General features: G+C 31.9%; 1 protein-coding gene across 1 annotated transcript in view; it reads right to left on the reverse strand.

Annotated features, from left to right (window-relative positions):
- Positions 1–23,361, reverse strand: part of Dscam4 (Down syndrome cell adhesion molecule 4) — a 304,268-nt gene that overhangs the window by 21,238 nt on the left and 259,669 nt on the right. Inside the window, 5 exon segments of the mRNA XM_085943975.1 lie at positions 2,007–2,137; positions 3,894–4,061; positions 5,245–5,374; positions 7,008–7,158; positions 8,435–8,585. Of these exon segments, the coding sequence (XP_085800101.1) occupies positions 2,007–2,137; positions 3,894–4,061; positions 5,245–5,374; positions 7,008–7,158; positions 8,435–8,585 (731 nt within the window).

A 23,361-nucleotide genomic window follows, 5' to 3' on the forward strand; every position in this document is an offset into this window, starting at 1 on the left:
ATAAACTGAGTTTGAATGAAGTTTGATTTATGTTGCCGATTCATTTAATTTTTTTCACATACATTAATAAAAATGAGAAAGATTGGAAAAAACAATGCTCCGCACTATTAACAAAGTAATTCCACCATGATCTTCTACGTTTTACGGCAGTTTCATATTTGGCTGACTAATTAGATTTATGAAGCGGATGATACCATGATATGCTTTACTATTTTAAATCTCGCTAACCCATTCATTAAGTCTTTACTATCAGAAACAGCAATCTCATATTAAATTCACATTATTATTTATATTACAATATTATTTACTCCATTAAACTTATGTATTTCCAAGATTGAACGTATACAATATTAACAATAAATGTTTTATTATATCAATAATTATACTAGATTTATTTTTGACCGATTTTATTGATGTTATTTGTAAATATAACAATTTTATATTAGCAATGGTAAAAAATGCCAATCCCGGGATTGTCAAATTGTAATCCCGAGATCAGAATTTTGGCTCGGGATTGGATTCCCTATTTATGACAACCAGTCAGAATGGTTATCTCTAATTGAATGAAAGTTTCCGATTCACTACTGATCGACTTGATTCCCATGGTTAATTTCTTGACACCAAATTCCCGGGATAAAAAAAAAACTATCTCATAATAGTGAGATTGAAAAAGATGTTCGGGATTACATTCCCTAATACATAAAATTTTATGGAAAAGAAAGAAATTTAGCAAATCCTAAATTAACGTCTAATATAGGTAATAATTTTTGAATACGCACTAAATATAAATTAGTAAGTTAGTAGTAATAGTAAGTAATTGAAAAAATACAGGTTATTTCAATGTAATTAATTTCAATTTAAAGTAAGTATAAAAATTGTTGAACATAAAAAATCGGTTTTATTGATATTTTCCTTAGTGTAGTAGTAAATTATTACATTCCATCCTATGTCGTTCCGTTGAATAAATATCAATTTCACAATAATTTTGTATTTTTAAAAAAGAGAAATGCCTGGTTTGCCAACTTATTAGTATATGGTTGGGCCGATTGTGGTCGCCCTCATCCCTATATTTCCCCCTACCTGAAATCCTCTTTATTGCCGCAAGTCCAGGCGCAACTCAGTCATCAGTCGACCATGATTGAAAAACATTTAGTTACCACAAGACAACGAGCGCATCTCGGCTTGTTAGAACTAAATCGTCGTTAACGGGTAATTAAAAGTGCACTTATAAGCTAAACCATTTTTACTGTCAAGTGCCGCACACCGGGTGACCCAATACACAATACCGTGTGAGAGTGATAGTGCGACCAGGAGTAGTGTAACTAGATCACAGAGACAGCTTCAATAGCTTAAAAAGTCAGTGCCTTGCATCCTTAACACAACCGTCCCCCCTTCAGCATCCAAATCTACCATCACAATCATTCCAAAAAAATTACAGTCCACTATAAAAAGCGCAGCCAGTACCTATATAACATTGATTGGCTATTAATTTGTTTTGTCTATAATATGATCAAAAATGTGAATAAAATTATTGATCATATAATACTAATATTTACATAATTTTTCACAGTATACGAATAGATTCCATCTATAGTATATTATCTATCGCATGAACAATAGTCGCGTAGACCAGTGTTCCCAACCTTTTGTGCACCTGAGGACCGGTAAAAATAAGAGAAATACTTCGCGGACCGCTAAAACCAATAAAAAACTTTTATTTTTATAATATATTTTGTCTATTAGTCTTTAAATCTTATATTATAATAGATACATAGATATAGTGTACATAATAACAGTCTGATTGCGAATACAAATAAAGAAACCGGACAGTAAATAAATTAAAAATTTTAGGTTTTGAATTGACTCATTTCTATATAATTTATTATTAGCGGTTGGGAAACATTGGCGTAGACTACGGTATCTACGGGACGTAGAGGATAAGTACATTTTGTTGTAACCTATTTTTTGTTCAAAAAACTTTTTTATTATTTAGAAGCGATTGTTACCTCTTGATATCCCACGTAGTAACCGAGTAAGTTCCCATTCCACATGTCTCTCTGCGGGGGTTCCCAGGTAACGACTAGCTCGGTTGAACTTTTTGCTTCGGCTCGTATGTCCAAAGGGGCGCCACTCGGAACTAGAAGAAAATTAAACATTTTAATAATAAATTTAATGATAACAAAACACTTAGTTAAAATTGCGTATACACAAGACCTTTATGAAAAAACGCAATGCCCGGGGCAACATTTGTGTTGAGACTTCAACACCATAACAATGGTGGAAATATAAAATGCTAGTTTTTATTCATAATATTTAATGTTATATATTGAATTAAATTGTTGTTTTAATTCAAAATCTAATATGTTTAGCATCAAATTCATAGGTCATTGATGATCATAGATAATTTTTAATCTATCTAAACTAAAAGACATTTCCTCTTCAGCTACACTTTATTCTTAAGTGCAACCGTAATTATTAACACTATTATTTATGCGTTACAAGGTTAAAAGATATTTATAAATTGAATATATTATGTATATATTTAATATTCACTGTGATTAATCTGTGTATTTTTATATCAGGGGTTGAAAAATTATTTAGGCCCATGACAATCGCCTCTCATGTCCCCTTTTTTGATGGTTGTTTTAAAATAACATTATGTTTTAATTTTTTTTAATATAAACATTAATAATTACAAGATAAAAAGAACTTTTTATATACAACGTTTTTAAATTTTCTGTTGAATCATATAAACTTGACTTGACTAGCTTAAACGATCAAAAAAATGTGTACTTGATAGAAATAATACTGAAATGTCATATTGATTTCCATAGTAACGCTAAATTATTAATAATTTAGTTGCTAGGACCCCAGACCCTAGCAACCAATAATGGTGTCGAAATAACTTTTCATACAAAACAGAATTAACTGAAAATGAATTCAATTCTACTTAAAGATGGCAAAAGTATTAAAAAATGCATTGGCATCGTGTTCTGATATATTCTAAAAGTTTCAAATGTCTAACTAGTCGGGAAGTTAGTTAAAAATCGATTGCAAGATTTGTACTGGACAAAGAACCACCGGACAAAGAACGACTGGACAAATAAGAATACGAGCTAAGAAAAACGTTGTAAAAAATCATTTGTTATCTAACAGTTTAGTAGACCTTTGAATCGATATAATTACAATTAATTGTTATATATTATTTAATATGTGAATAACTTATATTTATATAATTTAATTATGAGTGTGGCATGATTTATTGTCATTTTTATAAGTGACAATTTAATTCCGATGATAACAGTAGACGAGACTGATTCTGATCGTCGTTGAATAATTATTTAATACGGATTACAGATTACGGATTATTATATTCTCTGTTAGGAATATTAGGAACCAAGGAGGAAGGAAGCAAGCCATGGATGCGCTCGGAGTAGGGGATGAATAGCGGTGCAAGATATCTTTTCAAATATTGGGGAGATGATCACGTCAGCTGGAGGAAGGCAGTGGGGGAGGCTAAGGCAGGAATTGTACAGTAGTGCCATCAAAACGAAACAGTGTATTCCTATGTGCTCACAATACAACAGCTTGAATTGATATAAATAAAAAGGGATTCAAGTTACACACATTAAATTTGTATTCTCTAGAAAATTGGGTCTAGGACAATTCGGCACCAGGAAAAGTAGGCACCACACTGTCGAATGAAATAAATAGACGTTCGTTACAGTTTTAATACGTTTATCTAACTTAGTAGTTTTAATTTATCTTGCTGTTAACGTTTTTATTGCGGATTGTGAATTATTATGTCCGACGCTTTATATGAATATGGGTTCTATGAATAAACAGAACATGAAAAATAGAACTATTTTGTACAAGAATTATTATTGTATTACCTTCTTCTAATGTGGTGACTTGTATGACCTGACTGGGCTCGCTCATTCCCAGCCTGTTCTCAGCGATAATCCTGAGATGGTAAGGCCTAGCTGGTCGAAGGTTTTGCACACTAGCTGACGTCACACTTCCGGGCGCTACAACCTTTTGCGGCTGGGCTATCCAAGCATCTGAAATATTGGTGAAACATTATTGTGAAAAATATTTTTAGTATTATAATATTTAGGAATAAGCAAACAATTACTTGAAATTCCGCGTCACCGTAATAAGATGTCGAATATATTAAAGTAAACAGTTATGTCCCATAAAGGTAGGCAGATCATGCATTGTTTAGTTGCGTCAAATAAGAAAGAAAACAATGTAATTATTGAGTGGATACGTAGAAGCGGTTTTTGAGCACTGGCAAAGTGTATTTTCTCTAAACTTTAAAAAATATGAAAAATTAAAGAGTTTTATTGCTTTTGTGTATTTAACATAGCCGAAGTTATTATAAAATACATAAGGCAATGAATTTTCAAATAATTTGAATCAAATACCTTGCCTAGGGTCGTCGCTGGAATCAAAATCTTTCGAATGGTAGTACAATTTACGAAATAATAGATCTTTAAGAATATTTTCATCTGCCAGCCATACCCGACAACCAATAATATAATATTTAATTTCAGTTATCTTAGAAATTATATCGACTATATTCCATGTATATTTGTGAATGTTTCATGTCGATACCACCATTAATACTAAAGTTAGCCAGTGTTAAAGGGAGAACAATGTATGCGATCCACAAGCTTGGAGAACAGAACTATCCCAGAACTTTAATATTTTATTCTATTTTCTTTTCTTTCTTGGTGAAAATATGTGGAAAAAAATCGTTCACAGTTTAAATATACTTTTATATGACTATACGAGTATATTATATTAAATTTGTAGCGTTCATGTTACTCTGCATTAAATTAGTGACACACTTAAATAGTACATAAATGCAGGTTTTGTTATTAAAATATTAGCAATATAAATTGTCAGCGTTTCCTCAAGCATAATAAGACCAGTGGTGTTTGTTTTGATGGAGAATTACGACAATATCTATGGGAAAAATATATGTACTGCATTAATATAAATAAGAACAATCGATCTCATCAATACACCATAACTCGCGATTATAATCTCACGTCATCATCCTTACTTTATGTTGAAAGTATTCTTGTATCAACCAATAAACTTTCATCTCAACAACTAAACAACAGCGACCCGAATTTAATACATAAGTTTAGTAAATTGCAATCATCGTAATATTCACATCATAATTATTTTTTATGTATAACTTATCTTAAAAACAAATAAAGAATGTTAACATACCAGTTCCCGCTTTATACTGGACAATGTAATTTGTAATGGGACTATTTCCGGCATAGGGTTGGTTCCAGGATATTTGAATAGATCTTGATTGTTGGTCATTGATTCTTATGTTTTTCGGCATTTCAGGGACCTTGAAAAAAGACATTTTTAATTAAAATCTTATTTTTTTTTAAAATAAAGTATTATATTTTTAAAACGGCAATATGCTTTCAGTAAATTTATAATTGCTTATAAATAAATTATTCAACTGAGGTCTGTTGTTATATTCTCTGAATAATCAATGTTATCTTAATAAATCAGTTCTCAGCCTAAATTAAACCCATTTCATTGTTGAGATCAATGACAATGTCATTGGTTGAGATAGATTTCATTAGGCCCCTACCTAACTATCAATCGTAGATCTAAATCAGGTAGCAACAGAAACTGAGTAAAGTATATTTTTGTCTATAATGTTGAGTCACTATAACTATATTTACACAGTCTCTAAAAGTTCTACCCAATGGCAGAATACGGATAATTAATTACTTAGGTACGTTAGATATTATTATAATATATATTATATTATATCAGTGGTGAAGGGTGGAGGTAGGCTGTTAAGATACCCAAATTATTGGTGCTTATGTTTGATAATAACCGCGATGGATGAGTGGTAACGTGTCTGGTTTCGAAATTATCGGTCGTAATATCAAATCACGCGTTTGATAATTCAAAATAATGTCATTTTCACATACAATAGATTAGAAAAAGGTTCAAAGGCAAATCAATTAAGTGAGTATAATTATTATAATACAAACTTACACAATGATTAGGTATTTCAATAAAACCATTGATTAATTATATTGTGAGTAGCGATTCCAATCCCGGGATCCCGAACTATTTTCGATACCTATGAATCCCGGGATTGCCAATTCATTTTATTTTTTCACATAAATTAATAAAAATGAGAAAAATTGGAAAAAAAACAATGCTTCGCACTTTTAACAAAGTGATTCCAACATGTTTTTTAATGCATTTGTCATTTTTTTTAATTTTAATTGAATTTGTATTTGTCATCTTTTCATAAATAAATAAAACTATTTTACTTTCACATTATTATTTATATTACAATATTATTTACTCCATTAAACCTATGTATTTCCAAGATTGAACGTACACTATATCAACAATAAATGTCTTAAATAGTATAAAACTAGATTTATTTTTTACCGATTTTATCAACGTTATTTGTATATATAAATTTTTTATATTAACTATCGAAAAAAATGCCAATCCCGGGATCAAGATTTTGGCTCGGGATTGGATTCCCTAATTGTGAGTACTAGTGTTCTAAAAACTTTCAATACTGATCTATAGTTATAATATTGTGATGTTGTTAATAAATATTAACACACGTTAAAATTAAAATTTAGGCTGTTATTGTAGTCCTATACGTAGGTCACTGACGTCTCAGTCAGGGGTTCCGGGATTGATTCCCGCGTGAGATCACAATCAACACTCCCCGTAATTATTTATGAACATTCGCTTTGCAACGCGGGAAAACTTGTGACTGTACCGAGGCCTGCCACTGATTTGAACCGGGATGCTACAACTCATGAAAATATTTTGTAGCGTAATTTCTCTAAGTAACGAGGAACCCGAGGAAAAAGTGATAATTTTTATTTAACTATCTATGAAATAATATCATCATTGACCCAATAAAAGGACTCATAAAAGTGTATTCATATCTGAAAATAACAAAATAAGAGATGATAGATTTGTTATACCTCTTGGACAATCAGCTGTATTGTCATTTCATCTTGTCCAAAAGCATTACTGGCAAAGCAGGTGAGGGTTCCAGTATCCTGCCGATACGTCTGCATTATTCCCAACTCGGAGACCATACCATCATCTAGAATCTGCTCCCTTATTGTATATCTGTTGAGAACGGAAATTTTATTTTAAATACAATCAAGCTGCCCTGTACTACTATTTACATTCTACAGGAGCAAATGGGGCGTGGTGTGAGATTTGCTATTTTATAGTGAAGATAAGATTAATATACTTAGTGAAATTTTTAGCTCCTTCTTATCGTTGGTGAGCAGAGTTTGTCAATGTCGTGTGTTCTTGTGAATCCATGTAAGATAATTGGACTACAGATTATTTTATTAAAAAATACTATAGGCACAGGCATGAAAAAGAAACTCGTGTTTTTGCTAAATTTAATGTGAGTGAGTTGGTGTTAGATTAGAAGCAGAATGAAAATATAATTAATATTACCTACATATCGTCACCGTTCAGGCAAAAGTCACCAACCCTAAAAATATAGTTTTGAGATATCGCAATTTGAAAGTTTGAAAATGCAGGAAAAATCAGATTTTAATGTTTTTAAGGTTTTATCTTCATTAAATTATTTTTTCATGTCTTCCTAATAATTTCTTTAAGGTAATTTTACTTTTTGATGCTAATTAAAACATCTGGAAGGTTTTGAAGGAGGCAAGGTAGCTCAATTATGGTTTGGTGACTTTTGCTTGTTAATAATCTGAGCAATGTTAGCCAAAAGAAGGATCAGTAAAACTCACCATCCATAGTATAGTGACTTTTGCTTGTATATTTATAACGAAGGATTTATTTTTTTTATATAGTCAATAATGTCTATTCACCTATGATGACTTTTTTGCTTGTTAAGATTTTATCGAAAGTCATTTAGTGAAAAACAAATAATTCGGATCTAAGCAAAATTTTACTAACTAATGTACCGTGGTGAGTTTTGCATCTTAAAGAACATAATTTTACGCTTCGGGTGACTTACTCAACTCAAAACTGCCATTTTCAGGGTTGGTGACTTTTGCCTGAACGGTGACGATATGTTTCAATTTATAATTTGGATATAATAAATCGTCACTATTCTGGCAGAAGACACTAATTCGAAAAAAAATGACACATCGAGTTAGTTATACCAAAATGTTCATATTTCAAACATTATCTGGAAACCTTCTTAATAAATAAACAGTATTTATTTTAAAGTCATCCTTTTTACGATTACTTGATAAACTCACATGATAGACCATATCAAACATTTTAACAACTTCATAGTCAAATTGCTCAAAACTAGTATTCTCCAGTTAGTGTGTTCTGCCAGAACAGAGACGAAATAATACCTATATATAATTTTCACCAACCACCCTCAGTCGATATTATTATTGTCTATTACCTTTGGTCCATTTGGTGAGCGATGGTGTGTTGATGCTGCGTGCGCCATGTGATGTCTATGGGATTATCACCGAGGGCTGTGCACTGAAGATGAGCCTGCTCACCCGCCCCCACCTGGACTTGTTTACTCTTCGACGGAAAATAAGCTGGAGCTAAAAATAAAAGGTGATCATTTATTATATTAAAATATATTTAATTAATGTAGGTTAACATGCAGGTGCGGAACTTGTTCACAATATACCACCAATTAATCATTAATAATCAATGTCTCATCGTATGATAGACGGAGCGGGGCATAATATATTATGTATTTGATAATATCATTGGAATAATTGATCTCGTATGTTTATATACTTAAATAAAATAAAAAACGTAAGTAACAATAAGAAACATCAATGTTAATTTTTGTTAAAATATTATGTTAGCCGGCTCGCACATAAAAACTCGTCCGTCTGCAACGTGTCGAATACATCGATATGAGGTCATCGTTATTCACAAAACACGCGTTGCCAAAGCCGGCTCGCAGATCGAAATTCGTCTCATCTGCAACATGTCGAATACGTCAATGTGACGTCATCGTTATTCACTAAACACGCGTTGTCAAATGGAGGTCCGCAGATTGGTTGAATGCGACTTCTCTCAGGCTGCGAGTCGAAGACGCCAGAACGCACACGCAGACCTACGAATTGGTCATTCCTATACCGGCTCGCCGGTCGCCGCATTAAAATATAATACCTGTACGTGGCGATCGGTTATGCGCGACTGTCGTTAGGTAGATGTACGCGGCGATCTTCATAATATACAACATCGAAACAATGTTCCTAGAAAGTTTGATTTATGGCTGTGCGGCAGACTACGCCAGTTTAGATGTGAGAGCCGGCTTAAAGCCAAGAAAAACAGCAGAGGCATGCGGCCCATAGATGCTCCGCATCACCTAAAATAATCGATAAAGTACTAAGTTATTATAATGTATGTATTTATTGTGTAAACTGTTTGGTAAAGTTTATTTAAATTTACTTCTAAACATTATATTGGTATTATCAACACGTGGTGATACAAAATATTACAATAAATGCCTAAATCCCCCATCAATAATCCTGAAATTAACAGAGTTAGGTTAGGTTAAAAAATAACTCGTACCTACATAATGATATGCGTAAATTTAAATGGGACGGTTGTTGAATGCCAAACTGAAACTCACAACGAAACAGTGAAATAGAAATACTTACTGTAAAAAAAAATACAGTTGTTTTGTCTCCGCGTACCTGAGTGATTAGAAAGTTGCCAGTTGGTACTCGGGAAGCAACCCCTGAAACCACCTAACTACTCGTAACTCACCGTCTTTACTTTTTTTGCGCCAAAGTGCACGTGCCTACCAGCCTAGTTTTGATGATAAAACAATGAAACCATGTTCCACCAGTAATGGCAAAGTGCCCGTTTACTATCGACTACAAATTTTCACCTAGGTTTTGTCCTTTCAATACTTTACACCTCTTATGAAAAAACAATATACCTAATATCGTAGTATATTCTTGGGTTTTCACCGTGTCTCCTTCTTCCTTCTTTACTCGACGTTTCGGGCTCGTTGCAGAGGCAATTATCAAGAGATATGTTTTATGATGAAATGTAGTGTAGGTGTGTGAATGTAAACGTTGCTCTAAGATTGCCAAAAGGAATCCGATTATCTAAGAGCAAACGTTGCTCAGAGTAATCTGTCAATCATTACGACCGGAGATACCGGCTCGAATATTAGATTTTGCTGATAGTGCCGGAAGCCATGACGTTTTTAACCGTAATCCATCATCCCTATTAATATTTTCAGGGTTTCTGTGGATTTCAATGGCCTCCAATCTTCGGCGGAAAACACATTTTGAAAATACCCGATATACTGGATTATTTGTAAGTTTGGGTTAATTTATGTTAGGTTAGGTTAGGTTTGGTTAGGTTAACCTAACAAATAATTCAGTTTATCGGCTATTTTCAAAATGAGTTTTTCGCTGTATTCCTGATAACCGAACAGTACCAAAAATGTACTTTGCCAGACTCAGGATTTGAACTTGGGACCAACGACGCTATGGGCCGACGCTTAAGCCACGGGACCATCGTGGGAAATTTAATATAAAAATCGTATTCGGTGATTATTAATGAATGAATTAATGAACTTGGTAATTATAATAAGTATATAAATTAAATTATCATTATTTGATTATTAAAATTAAAATGAAATTAATCTGTTGAATCCCCAGTTGAGCTGATAACTGACCGATGAGAATTACAACAAATATACCGTAAAGCATAGGTATATGAGTTCGGACTGAAATCCCATCAAATTCAAAGCGAATTTAATGTTGCGAATTAACCAGTAACGCGTGCCAGAGCAATACTGATTACTACGATCGTGGAAAGCATTAGGGTTTTAAATTTATCGAATACTATCAATACCGGTATTAAAGATACATTAATAATCGGTTATTTTAAAGGTTTATAAAATCAATAAAAACTAGGTGAGGTATTGAGAATGTCAGTCAGGATAAAATCGGTATTGTATTAATATATTATGGTATTAGGTGGAACACAACCTATTTGAAAAAAGGGCCAATTTATCCATTTTCTAATTTTTACGGGTTGCGGTGGTTAAAAATGTCGAAAAATAATGGTACTAAATGCGACATACATTTTATTATTATAAATTTAATAGTTATACCTATATCAGCTATTGCATTCACTCTCCATTCTGCAATACGTACATATTATTTGTACAATAGAAATTAAAATTTTGTCGAATTCAATGAAAAATTTGGTATTATTAATTAGTATTTGTTATTTTAGGCCACATGCGGTGGTTTGTGCACCACTGAACTAAGTATTCAAAAGTATTTATTAAGAATTCAATAGTGAACATAATTAATAGCAACATTAACTTCATCAAAATAATGATTATCGAGTTATTTACCTTACATTGCGACTTTTATATCAAGTCTTCTCCGTCACTGCGCTGACAATATGCGCTGACACTGTTACGTCACGTGGTTTTTTTTAACAATATACTATTACGTCGTGTGGTTTTTGGGTGTTGACTTGTCATATCAGATACTCTATCTCTGACACTGTTGAGAGGAATTAAAAGCTTTTTTTTCTGTATCTCCTCCACACAAAACTTCTACATTTGAAATAATGCGCTTCGTCTGGTTCCGCAAAGGTTTGTTTAGGAATTTTAATGTTAATAAAACTCCATGCGATTTCGAATACACACTGAATTAGTGGTGCGGGGAATGTACTAGTGGGGTTAGTAAATACGGGGGCGGGTTTCGGTTCCAGAAATGACAGCGGTAATGTAATGTCACACCCACGATGACCGCGTAGATAAAACACCGGTCTATACTGTCGAGGGTCCCAGGTTCGAATCCTGGGTCTGGCAAGTTCACATGTTGTTTTTCAATTTGTGTATGAGTCAGAGTATGGTCCTAATAAGTTGAGCAAGTGGCTGACATCCATTTCTCGTAAAAATAAAATCTGTTAATACAAACTTCCACTCTGTGGAGGCCCATATGATCCTTTTAAGATCAAACATGGTCAAAAGAAAAGAAAAAGAATGTAGATGACTTGATATAAAAGTCGAAGTGTATTTGTAAGCAGTATTGTAAATACATAATTTATAATATATAAGGCAAACGTTTTCCCAAGATTATCTCAGTTATAACTTAAGCTCTTTATATTATGAGAGCAGAATCATGATTATCATCATCAGTATGGGTCAATCCATGGATGACACATTCCACTCTTATCTATCTTCACTGTCAATTACATCCACTGAACTTCTGCTGAGTTCTGCTGACTGAGTTCATCTATCTAGTCACTAGATTATAGTGGGTTTTAGGGCATCCTTGTAATCATTTAGTGCCCCATAAGTACTGCTGTATGACGACGGTTGTCATGTTCAGCTTATTGTTATTATTATCTTCATCACATATGAGTTTTTATGAGTGTTCCACAATTTTAGATAATCTTTAAATATTCTAACTGTCGGTATAAAAAGGAAATTGTTTGTTAGGCTGCCTAACCAGTAATACCGTGACCGGTAACGCAATGGCCGTTGATTCTAACCCTGGTAGACATCCGATTAACGTTGCCGATGGGCGAAATTCACGAGGCCATGTGATTCGAAATTAATACGCATCACGCCCTGCCGGATATCCGGTGCGTTGAGCGTGGCGATCCGCCGGAAAATGGCGCGCCTGATGCTAACATAGCAGACTGTTTGACTTGTACCACTCACTGGGCTGCAACACTCTGATGCCATTAAGCAAAGCTCAATCAAACCGGATATTTAAAATAGAGCGTAATATCTATGCATATTTAAAAAAAGAACCATTTTTTAATTAAGTTACAGGCTTACATGTAATTTTTGTAAATTTTATTATCATTTTTAGGAACCTATTTATACGTATAAATATTATTAATATATACCTAATAAAACTTTACAGTAATTGCTTCATTATTAAATAAATTTTAATAAAAATATAAACTAAGATTGCCTGCAAGGGCGGACGTGCTCAGCGTGGGTCAAAATGAAGCTTTTTTCTATTTTCAAAGCATGATCCTGGCCATACTTTCAACGTTGTAGATAGTCTATTTATATAATTTTGAAGCCTTATTATCCTATATATTTATTTTAAACATTTGATGACTGCATAAAGTATTTTTATTACATAAAATAGTATTCTTTTAAACCTCTCGCTCTAATTTTTTTAGAATATAGTCATATTTCAGTACATAAATGTGCAGTGGTGTTAAGATTTTTTACATTTATTATTTTTTAAACGCATTTATAAAATTATCAGTATAATTTATATCGACAATATTATAGTGAAATATTTACAATAAAAAAATATATTGATAATCTCTGTGATCCCAAAATTGACAAGAATTAGGCATTTTATTATTCAAAAAATGTGCAAGATTTACACATTTGAAGTTAATTCTAAAGATACTCATTATAAGCTATGTGCTTGACTATTCAAGTGTGATGAACATCTTACGAATAATGATTGCTTTATAATAATTATTGACCTAAGAATAAGGTAGTGTTTTTTTGAAATACGCCATTTCTTTTGGCATTCCCCAGTGGTTAAGCTACAACATACGGCCGTAGCCTTAAATTGACTAACTATAATTAAAGTAGGGAGTAAAATGATATTAACGCGCGTATTAGAACATGTACCGTTTAAAAAAAATCGGTTTGGTTAAGACAGCTACTTTAACTGATGGAAATGATTTTTTCCCCAACGAAAAAATCATTTTCTCGAGATTGGAAGAAATTTGAGAAATCACAAGCTTTACACTGTATCTAACGATATCTTATTCTTTGACGTTTCTTTATTGCTGAGGATCGTGAGCATCTTTAAATTCAGTCATCTTCTGAGCGAACAAGAATTCCAGTAAGCTCATTAATTTGGTTGCTCCAGCACTCCTGCACTCTTCCTCTGGTTAACCTTTCCTGGGGGCTACCTAAAATCACCAGTCTCTCTAGGTTATCCAATATGGGCCAAATAATATGTCCATAAAACTGCAGAATGTTTCTCAGATATATCGATACCTCCCTTATATAGGGAAATAACTCAAAAATTCAAGGTTTTGAGCTTAATAATGCCATTCGATGTACTAGAATGGTATTTTATTTATAATTCAATGAAAAAAAAATCTAAAATTTATTCAATGAGTCATACAATCGTATAACCCTTTTTGGGATTAATAATTAATTCAATTATAAACAGGAATGTCTGTGTTGATTAATTAATAATCTGTAAAATTTCGTTGTGCATTGCTAAACTCATTTGAATTAAATAAAAGAGAAACACATTTACTTCAAAAATAAAGGCTTTACCAGTGAAATCAGAATTTGTGTAAAATTTAGGTAATGTATGGATATTATAAAGAGCCATTCTGGTTCATCCTGACCTCTGTCTAAGAAATACAAAGCATTCGGCACTAATACTACATTATTCAAAGGCTTTCAGTGGTTAACTTTTAAAACTAGACATGTCCCATATATGCCGAAAATGAAGTATAATCGGAATATCATTCTATAACCTCATACACACTTTGTTGACTTTCAAAAATAGCCAAAAAACACCAATTTCATATTGAAAAGAGGTTTCAAAAAGTAGGTTGACATTCAAATAGAGACACGTCCAATGTTTTTGACATTCGAAATGAGACATGTCACTTTCAGCTAATGGCGGGACTGTATTGAGTCACGTGACCAAGTATGTTGTCATACTATCTGACAGTTTGTTTTTTGTCGCGTGCGTGCTCTGTGTTTTTATTTGAAAAGTTCATTTATATCTGAGAAGTGAATAGTGGACATGTCCAGTTTTGAAAAATAACCACTGAATTGTTTTCCACCTCCTTGCCCAGGGTCGACAGGGTCCATGACTCGATACCGTACACAAATATGAATAACACTAATATTTGCACAAGTAAGATTTTAGTCGTAATTAAAATTCCTCGATCATTCCATATAGCGGTAAGACGTGTCATTACATTTTTAATAATCTGTGAACGGATTTTTTATTTCTGCTTCACATCCGTCTTTTTTACTAATGGTCGATCCCAAATATACAAACTGGAGTATAGTTACTGCTGGTCGAAGGTTAACCCGATCGATAACGACATCTAATTAATATCTAACGTACGATTCATAATTTTATAATCTTGATAGATATATTGTATTATTTTTACGATTTTATCGATTATATATTGACGTTCTAAAGCGATTCGAGATCAAAGCTGTGTTTCGTTTTTACGAGTTTTCAAAAAGGCCAACAATCAAAGGAAATTTGATATTGGCAGCCGATAATTTTTAATATACTACACGATCAATTCAAAACCAATCACCTGATATTACATCGCCCATCTACTAACTGTACGATACGAGGAGTCGAAAAAAGCTTCGATCCTTTGAAATCTGTGTTGCAGCCGATGCAATAAAAAATGAATGAAACGTAAGTGGGCAGAGCTTACGCCTGTGTTAAGCTGAATCTCGTTTTGTGTCATATAATGGAAGCTTTTAATAAAATTTCGATGAGAAAAACAAAAATAATTGGTAACTTTTAAAAGAGAATAATTTTACAACAGTGAACGACAAAATTCTTTGTTGATTTAATAATGAAATTGTTGGTTAACTTCTAGACAGCGTATTTATACTATACATCTTTCATTAAAATGTCACTACTTTCTTTTTTAGGTTTACTAAATATTATGATACTAAATTTGTAGTAAAAACAGAAGAATGTCGACATCTTCTGTCACGTGACTTAATTTCATATATAAATAATTACAGGATAAAAAGAACTTTTTATATACAACGTTTTTAATTTTTCTGTTGAATCATATAAAGTTGACTTGAATAGCTTAACGATAAAAAAATGTATTTGATAGAAATAATACTGTAAGTGTCATTTTGACTCTCATTGATTCGCACGTATATATTAATAATTTAATTGTGAGGACCCTCAGAACAAAAATAATTAATAGTGGATTGGATTACGGATTTCTTCCAAAATAACCTTTCATACAAAACAGAATTAACTGAAAATCATTTAATTCTACTTTAAAATGGCTAAAAGTATTAAAAAAATGCATTGGCATCGTGTTCTGATATATTCTAAAAGTTTCAAATCTAGCTAGTCGGGAAGTTAGTTAAAAATCGATTGTAAGATTTGTACCGGACAAACAACCACCGGACAAATAAGAATATGACCTAATAAAAACGTTGTAAAATCATAAGTTCACAAGTCTAGTAGATGTGACAATTTATTATCGTTAGTTTAAATGTAAAACTGGAATTAATTGCCTACACACTTGTAAATGACTGATCTGATGGCGGACTTACAACCTGCAACAGCTGTTATTAATTATCAACCACTCAAAACTTTTCAACAGTTCTAAAAAGATATATAATTAATATATTATAGAAAATATATTACTCGATGAAACCAGGCAGAATCATATTATTATGAATGAATTTTGTATAGTATATAATTATTTAGTTTCCTAACAAGCTAAGAAGTTAACAGTAAACATAATAAGACGTCGATTATGACCAATATACAGAATATTGTATGAAAGTATTCATAATGTTTGTAGAATACATTGAACATTCATGAATTATGTCGTTCGTTTCATAGAAGATTTTTTTGAACAACGTAGCAGCGAAGCAAGATATGTTAGTAGAGTCTACACATATAAAAATGAAGCTGGAAAACGGGTTACTACGGGTAATGATTTAATTATTTTTAATTCATTTTGTATTTTAGGTTATTATGAAGCACATTATGATGAGAATAATCTCTGAGATGAATTAGTGTAACAAGTCTATCAGAAGTTGTTATACAATAATATTATAAAACATTTATTTTGACGAAAAATCACGTGAAATCGGAAACAAACTTAAACTATCACCAGCAGAACATCGCGCATATTGATTTTATTTACAAGGAATTGCCAATACGGAGATATTTAAATCATTTTGGTTCTAAGAATATAATTTATGGGCCTTCGCAGGGTGGAGATTGTATTACCAGATTTTTGTTTTTATGAGAATTGGATATTAGCCAGTTGTTTAACTTATTAGAACCATACTCTGAGTCCAAAAACACATTGGAAAACAACATGTGAATTGGGCAGATATATTATAATCCTACATTATTAGTTAAGTACCAATAATTTTGACACGCTGAAATTGTTCGTAAAGTCAGTCACATGTTGTAATATAGACAGTTCGTATTAGCCCACTACAATCTAAGCTCTGCGTGTCACTCAATTCAATATAGGGTTGTTTATTATTTTCCTCCTTGGTTAAGTTAAGGTAATGACATCAAGTCTAGCTAGTCCAGCGGGTCTATTCTATACACAAGCCTGCTTTCGGTCCGCTACGGCAGCTAAATAGGGTAGGTAAGTATCAAATTATAAACACTTATTGTAACAATTACAATAAGTTAACCGTCTGAACTGTCAAAACTGTCTATCTCGGTCTAAAATTTATCACAGAGAAGAGAGGTGCTGTTAAAACATAGTACTTCTTGTAACAATTATAACAAAATTATTGTAATTGTTACAATAAGTGTTAATAATTCAAAACTTTTCTACCCTATTTAGCTGCCGTAGTGGACGGAAAACAGCCTTGTGTATATAATAGACCCACAGGGGTCTAAATGGACCAGAGCGCACCTGAGCGCCGTTACGGTTCATGCAACCGGCAAAATTATTGCTCCGGCTCGTGGACAAAATAATTTGACCGTCTGAAGTAGATAGGCCTTATAACAATAAATCGAACACACTTATTTTTATAAAATCAGAACTATGTTAATATTTTCGGAAATTTATCGAGCGCTCTGGTTCGTAAAAAAATCTATTTCGAGCGCTCTGCCAGTCTCGATTTTCATTGGAAAATAATTATTGTGAATTGGAGATATATTTTTAATTGGAAATGTTTTATTTCGATTTTTTAACTCTGGATAAGGATTTATCCCAGTCGTGTCACTGCATGCTTCAGTTTGATATCAAGTGCTTTCATTGCACCTGTGTCCACAGACTGGATGCGCTGCCTGCGCCGCCTGCATCGAATGCCGTTGTTTATTGTTATTGGATGAGAATGCCGCGGGTTCGAGTATAAGTAGTTTATGGGTATCACGTAAACGTACATTTACTAAGTGTGTTGATAGTATTAGAGCAGGGATCGAGTATTATGCAATAACAATCATTTGAAATAATTTGAAATAAAAAGATTCCATTAAAATTAATTACCGCAATCACATACAGCAGGTTTTGTCAAAATAGTTTTTTTGATTTCATTCAGGGCTTTTATAATATTAGAATAACTTGGATACTGTCTTCAGAGTCCAAGAGATTATAGTAGAAAGTCCTCATTTACAAAGGTAGCAGTGAATCTGATTCATTTATACATATATATTATTAAAGCCTATTATATATTTTTCGAAACTTTCGTTTTTTTTCCATTTAAGATAAATTGTAAATGAAAACGTAGAGAATTTCTCCATTTTTTATTGGATAAACTATTATTTTAATTTTTTTTATACATTTATCATTTTATTAATCATCCACAATCCTAAAGTTATTGTTATGTTATAAAACATTTTTTAAGAATGAGAGTGAAACAAAGCTTCATTGTTTTAAACAGGCGTAGGAGAGTACCATTTATAAAATAGCGGCTTTCGGATTCCATAGAGTAAGGCACTAGACCTTCGTTCGGGTGCCTTAGGTTGGATTCTCAATGAGGTCATAATTATTTTTGTGTCGGTGATTCCTGAATGAAGCAGTGCAAAACACGTCACCGAACCGCTTCAACTGAAGCTCGTAAAATTTTTAGTTTTACAGGAGATATTTTGTGTACAGAGCTTCGAGTGACACGGATAAACGGCATATAAGTGCGAGTGAGAAAGCATTCAACATGCTTATACCTCATGTCTATGCGTTAGAGTAAGATAGAAAGTAAACATGTCAAGACGGCACTATTGTCAATGTCATGGAAATTAAATAACATTTTTATCCATTTTGGTAATGACTTCATATTTAATCGGTACTTACCGTTAACGTTGCATGATTAAATCATTCATTGTTGAAGTACGTAACCAATTAATCTTTAAACACGCTAGTTACGTCTCCAATATAACAATATTACAACAAGATTACAACACGGAATTTCCGTTGTATTTTGCAAACAAACATGTGTGTTTCTGTATTACAAAATCACAATAAATACATTCTTAAATGAGAATTGAAACACGAAATAATAATTTTACCGGTAATATGTGGTAATAAGTGGTAAATGTAAAACAATAGATCAACAGCTTTCTCCAATATTACGTACAATACGAAATCTGACGTTTATTATGTCAAACGGAGAGTTGCGAGCGCCCCTACCGTGAAAGCATGTGTACTACCAAAGCCTGGCCTAGTGACACCCAGCGGTTGACTTTTAATATGCTACAGTTGAAGCAAGTTGTGTAAAGTTTGCGCAACTGGTCACTTGTGCTTCAGTCGTGAATCGGCCTCAGTGATTTTTTTCTTCTATTATTAGTTAAACTACTATGTTATTGGGATTAATGTCCAGTTGTATATATTTATTAATTAATAAAGAAATTCATGCTGAGGAATATTGTGTTGCCTTTGATTGCGTCTGGAGTAACACTCTGTAGCCATTGAAGATCCAACACGATGAAGAATACTATCATTAAAAATAGATATATGATTACCGTATATACACTCCTAAGTGTGAGTACCGAAATAGGACCGTCAAAGTCTAAATATTACATGTTTGAAGTGTGTCTAGGAATATTCTTCATCCCCAATTCCTCCCGTCCACAATTGGATCCCAAAATTTTTCGACTGACTGAAAAATTCTTCGCCGCAAAGGATGTTTTAAGATTTTTTCGTTTAATGGTTTCCTGTGCATTTCTGCTTATTTTAAAATGATATTCAAACATCATTTAAAAATTTCTATGGAGAGGGGTGAGATTTTTTTGATGTAAATTATGCAGAAGATTCATCACTAGATTTAAAAGGTGCCTCGAAACAGTTAAAACCAGTCATACATTTATTAAATAATACTTACCGTAATCTTTAAAATACCTTTATTTATTTTTTCACAAATATTCACAAATATTATGTATAATATAAAATAATTACAAGATAAAAAGAACTTTTTATATACCACGTTTTTGAATTTTCTGTTGAATCATATAAACTTGACAATTCTATGTATTAATAAATATAGAATACTGAAATGTCATTTTGACATTTCAAATTGATTTTCATAGTAACGCACGTATATATTAATAATTTAGTTGCTAGGATCCAGTTAGCAACCAATAGTAGTGAGTAGTAAATATTACTTTTAAGATAGCCAAAAGTATTAAAAAATGCATTCCCGTCGTGTTCTGATATATTCTAAAAGTTTCAAATGTAGGTAAATAGTCGGGAAGTTAGTTAAAAATCATGGACAAACAAGAAAAAATCTATACGGGACAAACAAGAATACGAGCTAATAAAAACATGGTAATATTACATAGGTACCCAAAGCTTAACAAAATTCCTTCGACCAACAATAAAACGGAGATATAACGTAACCATAATCACTCAAACAAGATAAAACTATTGTTATTATTATATGGCATTAGTGTGACATTAAATTACAATTGATTTTGGATAAAGGAAGTGAGTAGTGAATTTATTGTTTTTTTTTATGGTCGGGGGTCCCAAACTCAACCAGTGCATATGGTCTCCATGAACCTATGCCCGCCAGGGCCGCCACTAAATGGTATTATGAGAATTTTGTAGTCGAATAATGTTACGGACACTATTCGAAACGCATGATGAGTTAAAAATATTTTAAAGATACATAATTCGATCTTGTTTAGGAAAAAGGGCGTTACTCACAGAATAAATTTTACAGGAGGGGCAAAAAACGGTTTTTGAATGTTTTTAGTTTAATATTTTTTTTAAAATAGGCACAGACATTGGGTGCATGGCGATTGATGATTTGGTGTAATATATTTTCGATCTAATAATAATTCAAGACGTTATTACAGAACAATCATTAAAATTAAGCGTGAATGCTTTTTTCCTTAAATTAAAACTTAATTAATCTCAATTATTACCTGAATTTAGATAATAATTCGGCATTTGCGACTTACTTCCTTTTTATATAACGTGTATTTAGCTGTATACATTGTTAATATCTAATAAAAGCACTTTTAGAAAAATCGAGGATTACGCCCTTTTTCCTTAACACAGTCGAATTATAATTACGACAAATAGAAAATGTACCATTTACGTAACGCGGTGACTAGATACAACTCCCTAAAACCTTTGCGATGCATTTTGCAGTATGTAATATTATTTTATGATTACCTGAATACACAATCTAAATTCTGTAGTCACGAATTCTAGATAAGGACGATTAAATATTTAAATGAAGCATGCAGCAAATAATTTTATGATCGTGCTTAACTCGCGTGGCTTAATTACCGACTGTTATATTAATACTACGTATTACATATTATAATAGGCTAATGAAGCTTAAAATTTACCTATTGAGCTTTTGACTAACATATGCGATGAATTTTAATAGAAACCGATACTTGGTTACTCTGTTCTGTCTTCTATCTCCAACTGTTTGCAATTAACGAATATAATAGATAATTGGTTTAAACTGAATATACCGGAATAATAATACATAAACCATAATTATTATTATGAATCGATTATAAGACCAGAATTTAAGTTTAATAAGAAAAGAATAATAACCATTAATTAATTAATTGAAAGTGGTAACATTGTATCACAATATGGGTTTGAAACAAACTTCTAATGAAATAAAAAAATAAAAATAAAATAAATAAATATTTGAAGACTATGCCACTGATGTAAACGAGAAAGAAAGTAGATAATTATTAATATACTGTATCCTATTTTTATATCACGACTATCTGAGCATATAAGTTTTTTTTGAAAGTGTCAATTAAATGTTAATTAAACGTTGATTAAATGTTAATTCATTGTTAATTAAATGTCAATTAAATATCAATTAAATTTTAATTAAATATTAATTAATTGTTAATTAAATGTAAATTAAATATTAATTCAATCTTTTATAAATTTTAATTAAACGTTAATTAAATGTTAATAAAAATCATAATAACAATTAAGAAATAAAAAAAAATAAAAAAATATTACTGATGTAAACGAGAAAAAATGTAGATATTAACATATTATTTCCTATTTTCAAATTATCATGACTATCTGCGCATATAAGGTTTTTTTGTTTGAATCTATAATCATTCCAAAAAACGGTCAACTTTGTTTCAGAAAACAATAATCATCAAAAAGATGAAAGTCATATAAGGACAATAATAATTAGTGTTGTGCTAGTGTGTAAATTTGTTTATAAAATCACTACAAGAGTCTGAAACTTCTTCAAATTCACTTTTTCTGATTTCAATTTCGACTCAACGTCGTTGATCTATGCATTTTTTCATAAAGAACATTTTTGAGAGCTATTCTTAGACGCACCACGTATTCAGAATACCCAAAGCCAATACTATACAGACCATGGTACTGAATTGCGAATTAAGGTGGTAATCCTAGTTATTGATTGTCTGCGAATGCAATGCGGTAACAGGCAATAAATGAAGGTTTCCGATTGCATATATCTTTTAAATGTAAATTATGATCATTTATTTCAACATGCAAAACTCATCAGTTTCTACAACAAGTTTACCATATTGCTTTCAAAGTATGAGCAATAACTAACACTACAAACAAAGTTTACAGCTTCGTGACATGGCCTGATTATAATGCGGCTTGTCAGACATCATAAAATGGAAAAAAATACATGTCACATAACCCATAAAATACGGTTATAAACCCTTATCATATACAGACAATATTGTATTGCAGTAATTTATATTAAATACGTAGTTAACCTTTTCTTTAAACGTTTATAGCTACTAAGTTTCAACAAATCTTCATACATACATTAAAAAAGTTACAAATTTATCCCGAGTTATAGAACTCTTTGATATGGACAATACTGAATATACATAACAAGCAGATGCTTTTTTTTAAAATTTCGTTGCACGTTTGCTTAATCTACCCAGCGGTCGGTGATGGGTATATTTTTAACTTGAAAATTTAAATTTCGTTTACAATAATATGTGCATATTTCATGTTATCTGTAATGTGCGAATGGAAAAATTCTGTTTATACACATTGTGGGCAGATTGCGTTATGTGTGGTGCACAGAATTTTGTAAAAAGCATTTGCGATTATACTAATCTTACCAGCAATGAGTATTTCCGTAGAAGAGATAAGCGCATAAAAACGCGAAAAGAATTCGTTCCATTG

Source organism: Rhyacophila brunnea, unplaced genomic scaffold (genome assembly GCF_057557595.1).
Source record: "Rhyacophila brunnea isolate RB1 unplaced genomic scaffold, BYU_Rbru_1.0 scaffold_16, whole genome shotgun sequence".
NCBI classification, from domain to species: domain Eukaryota; kingdom Metazoa; phylum Arthropoda; class Insecta; order Trichoptera; family Rhyacophilidae; genus Rhyacophila; species Rhyacophila brunnea.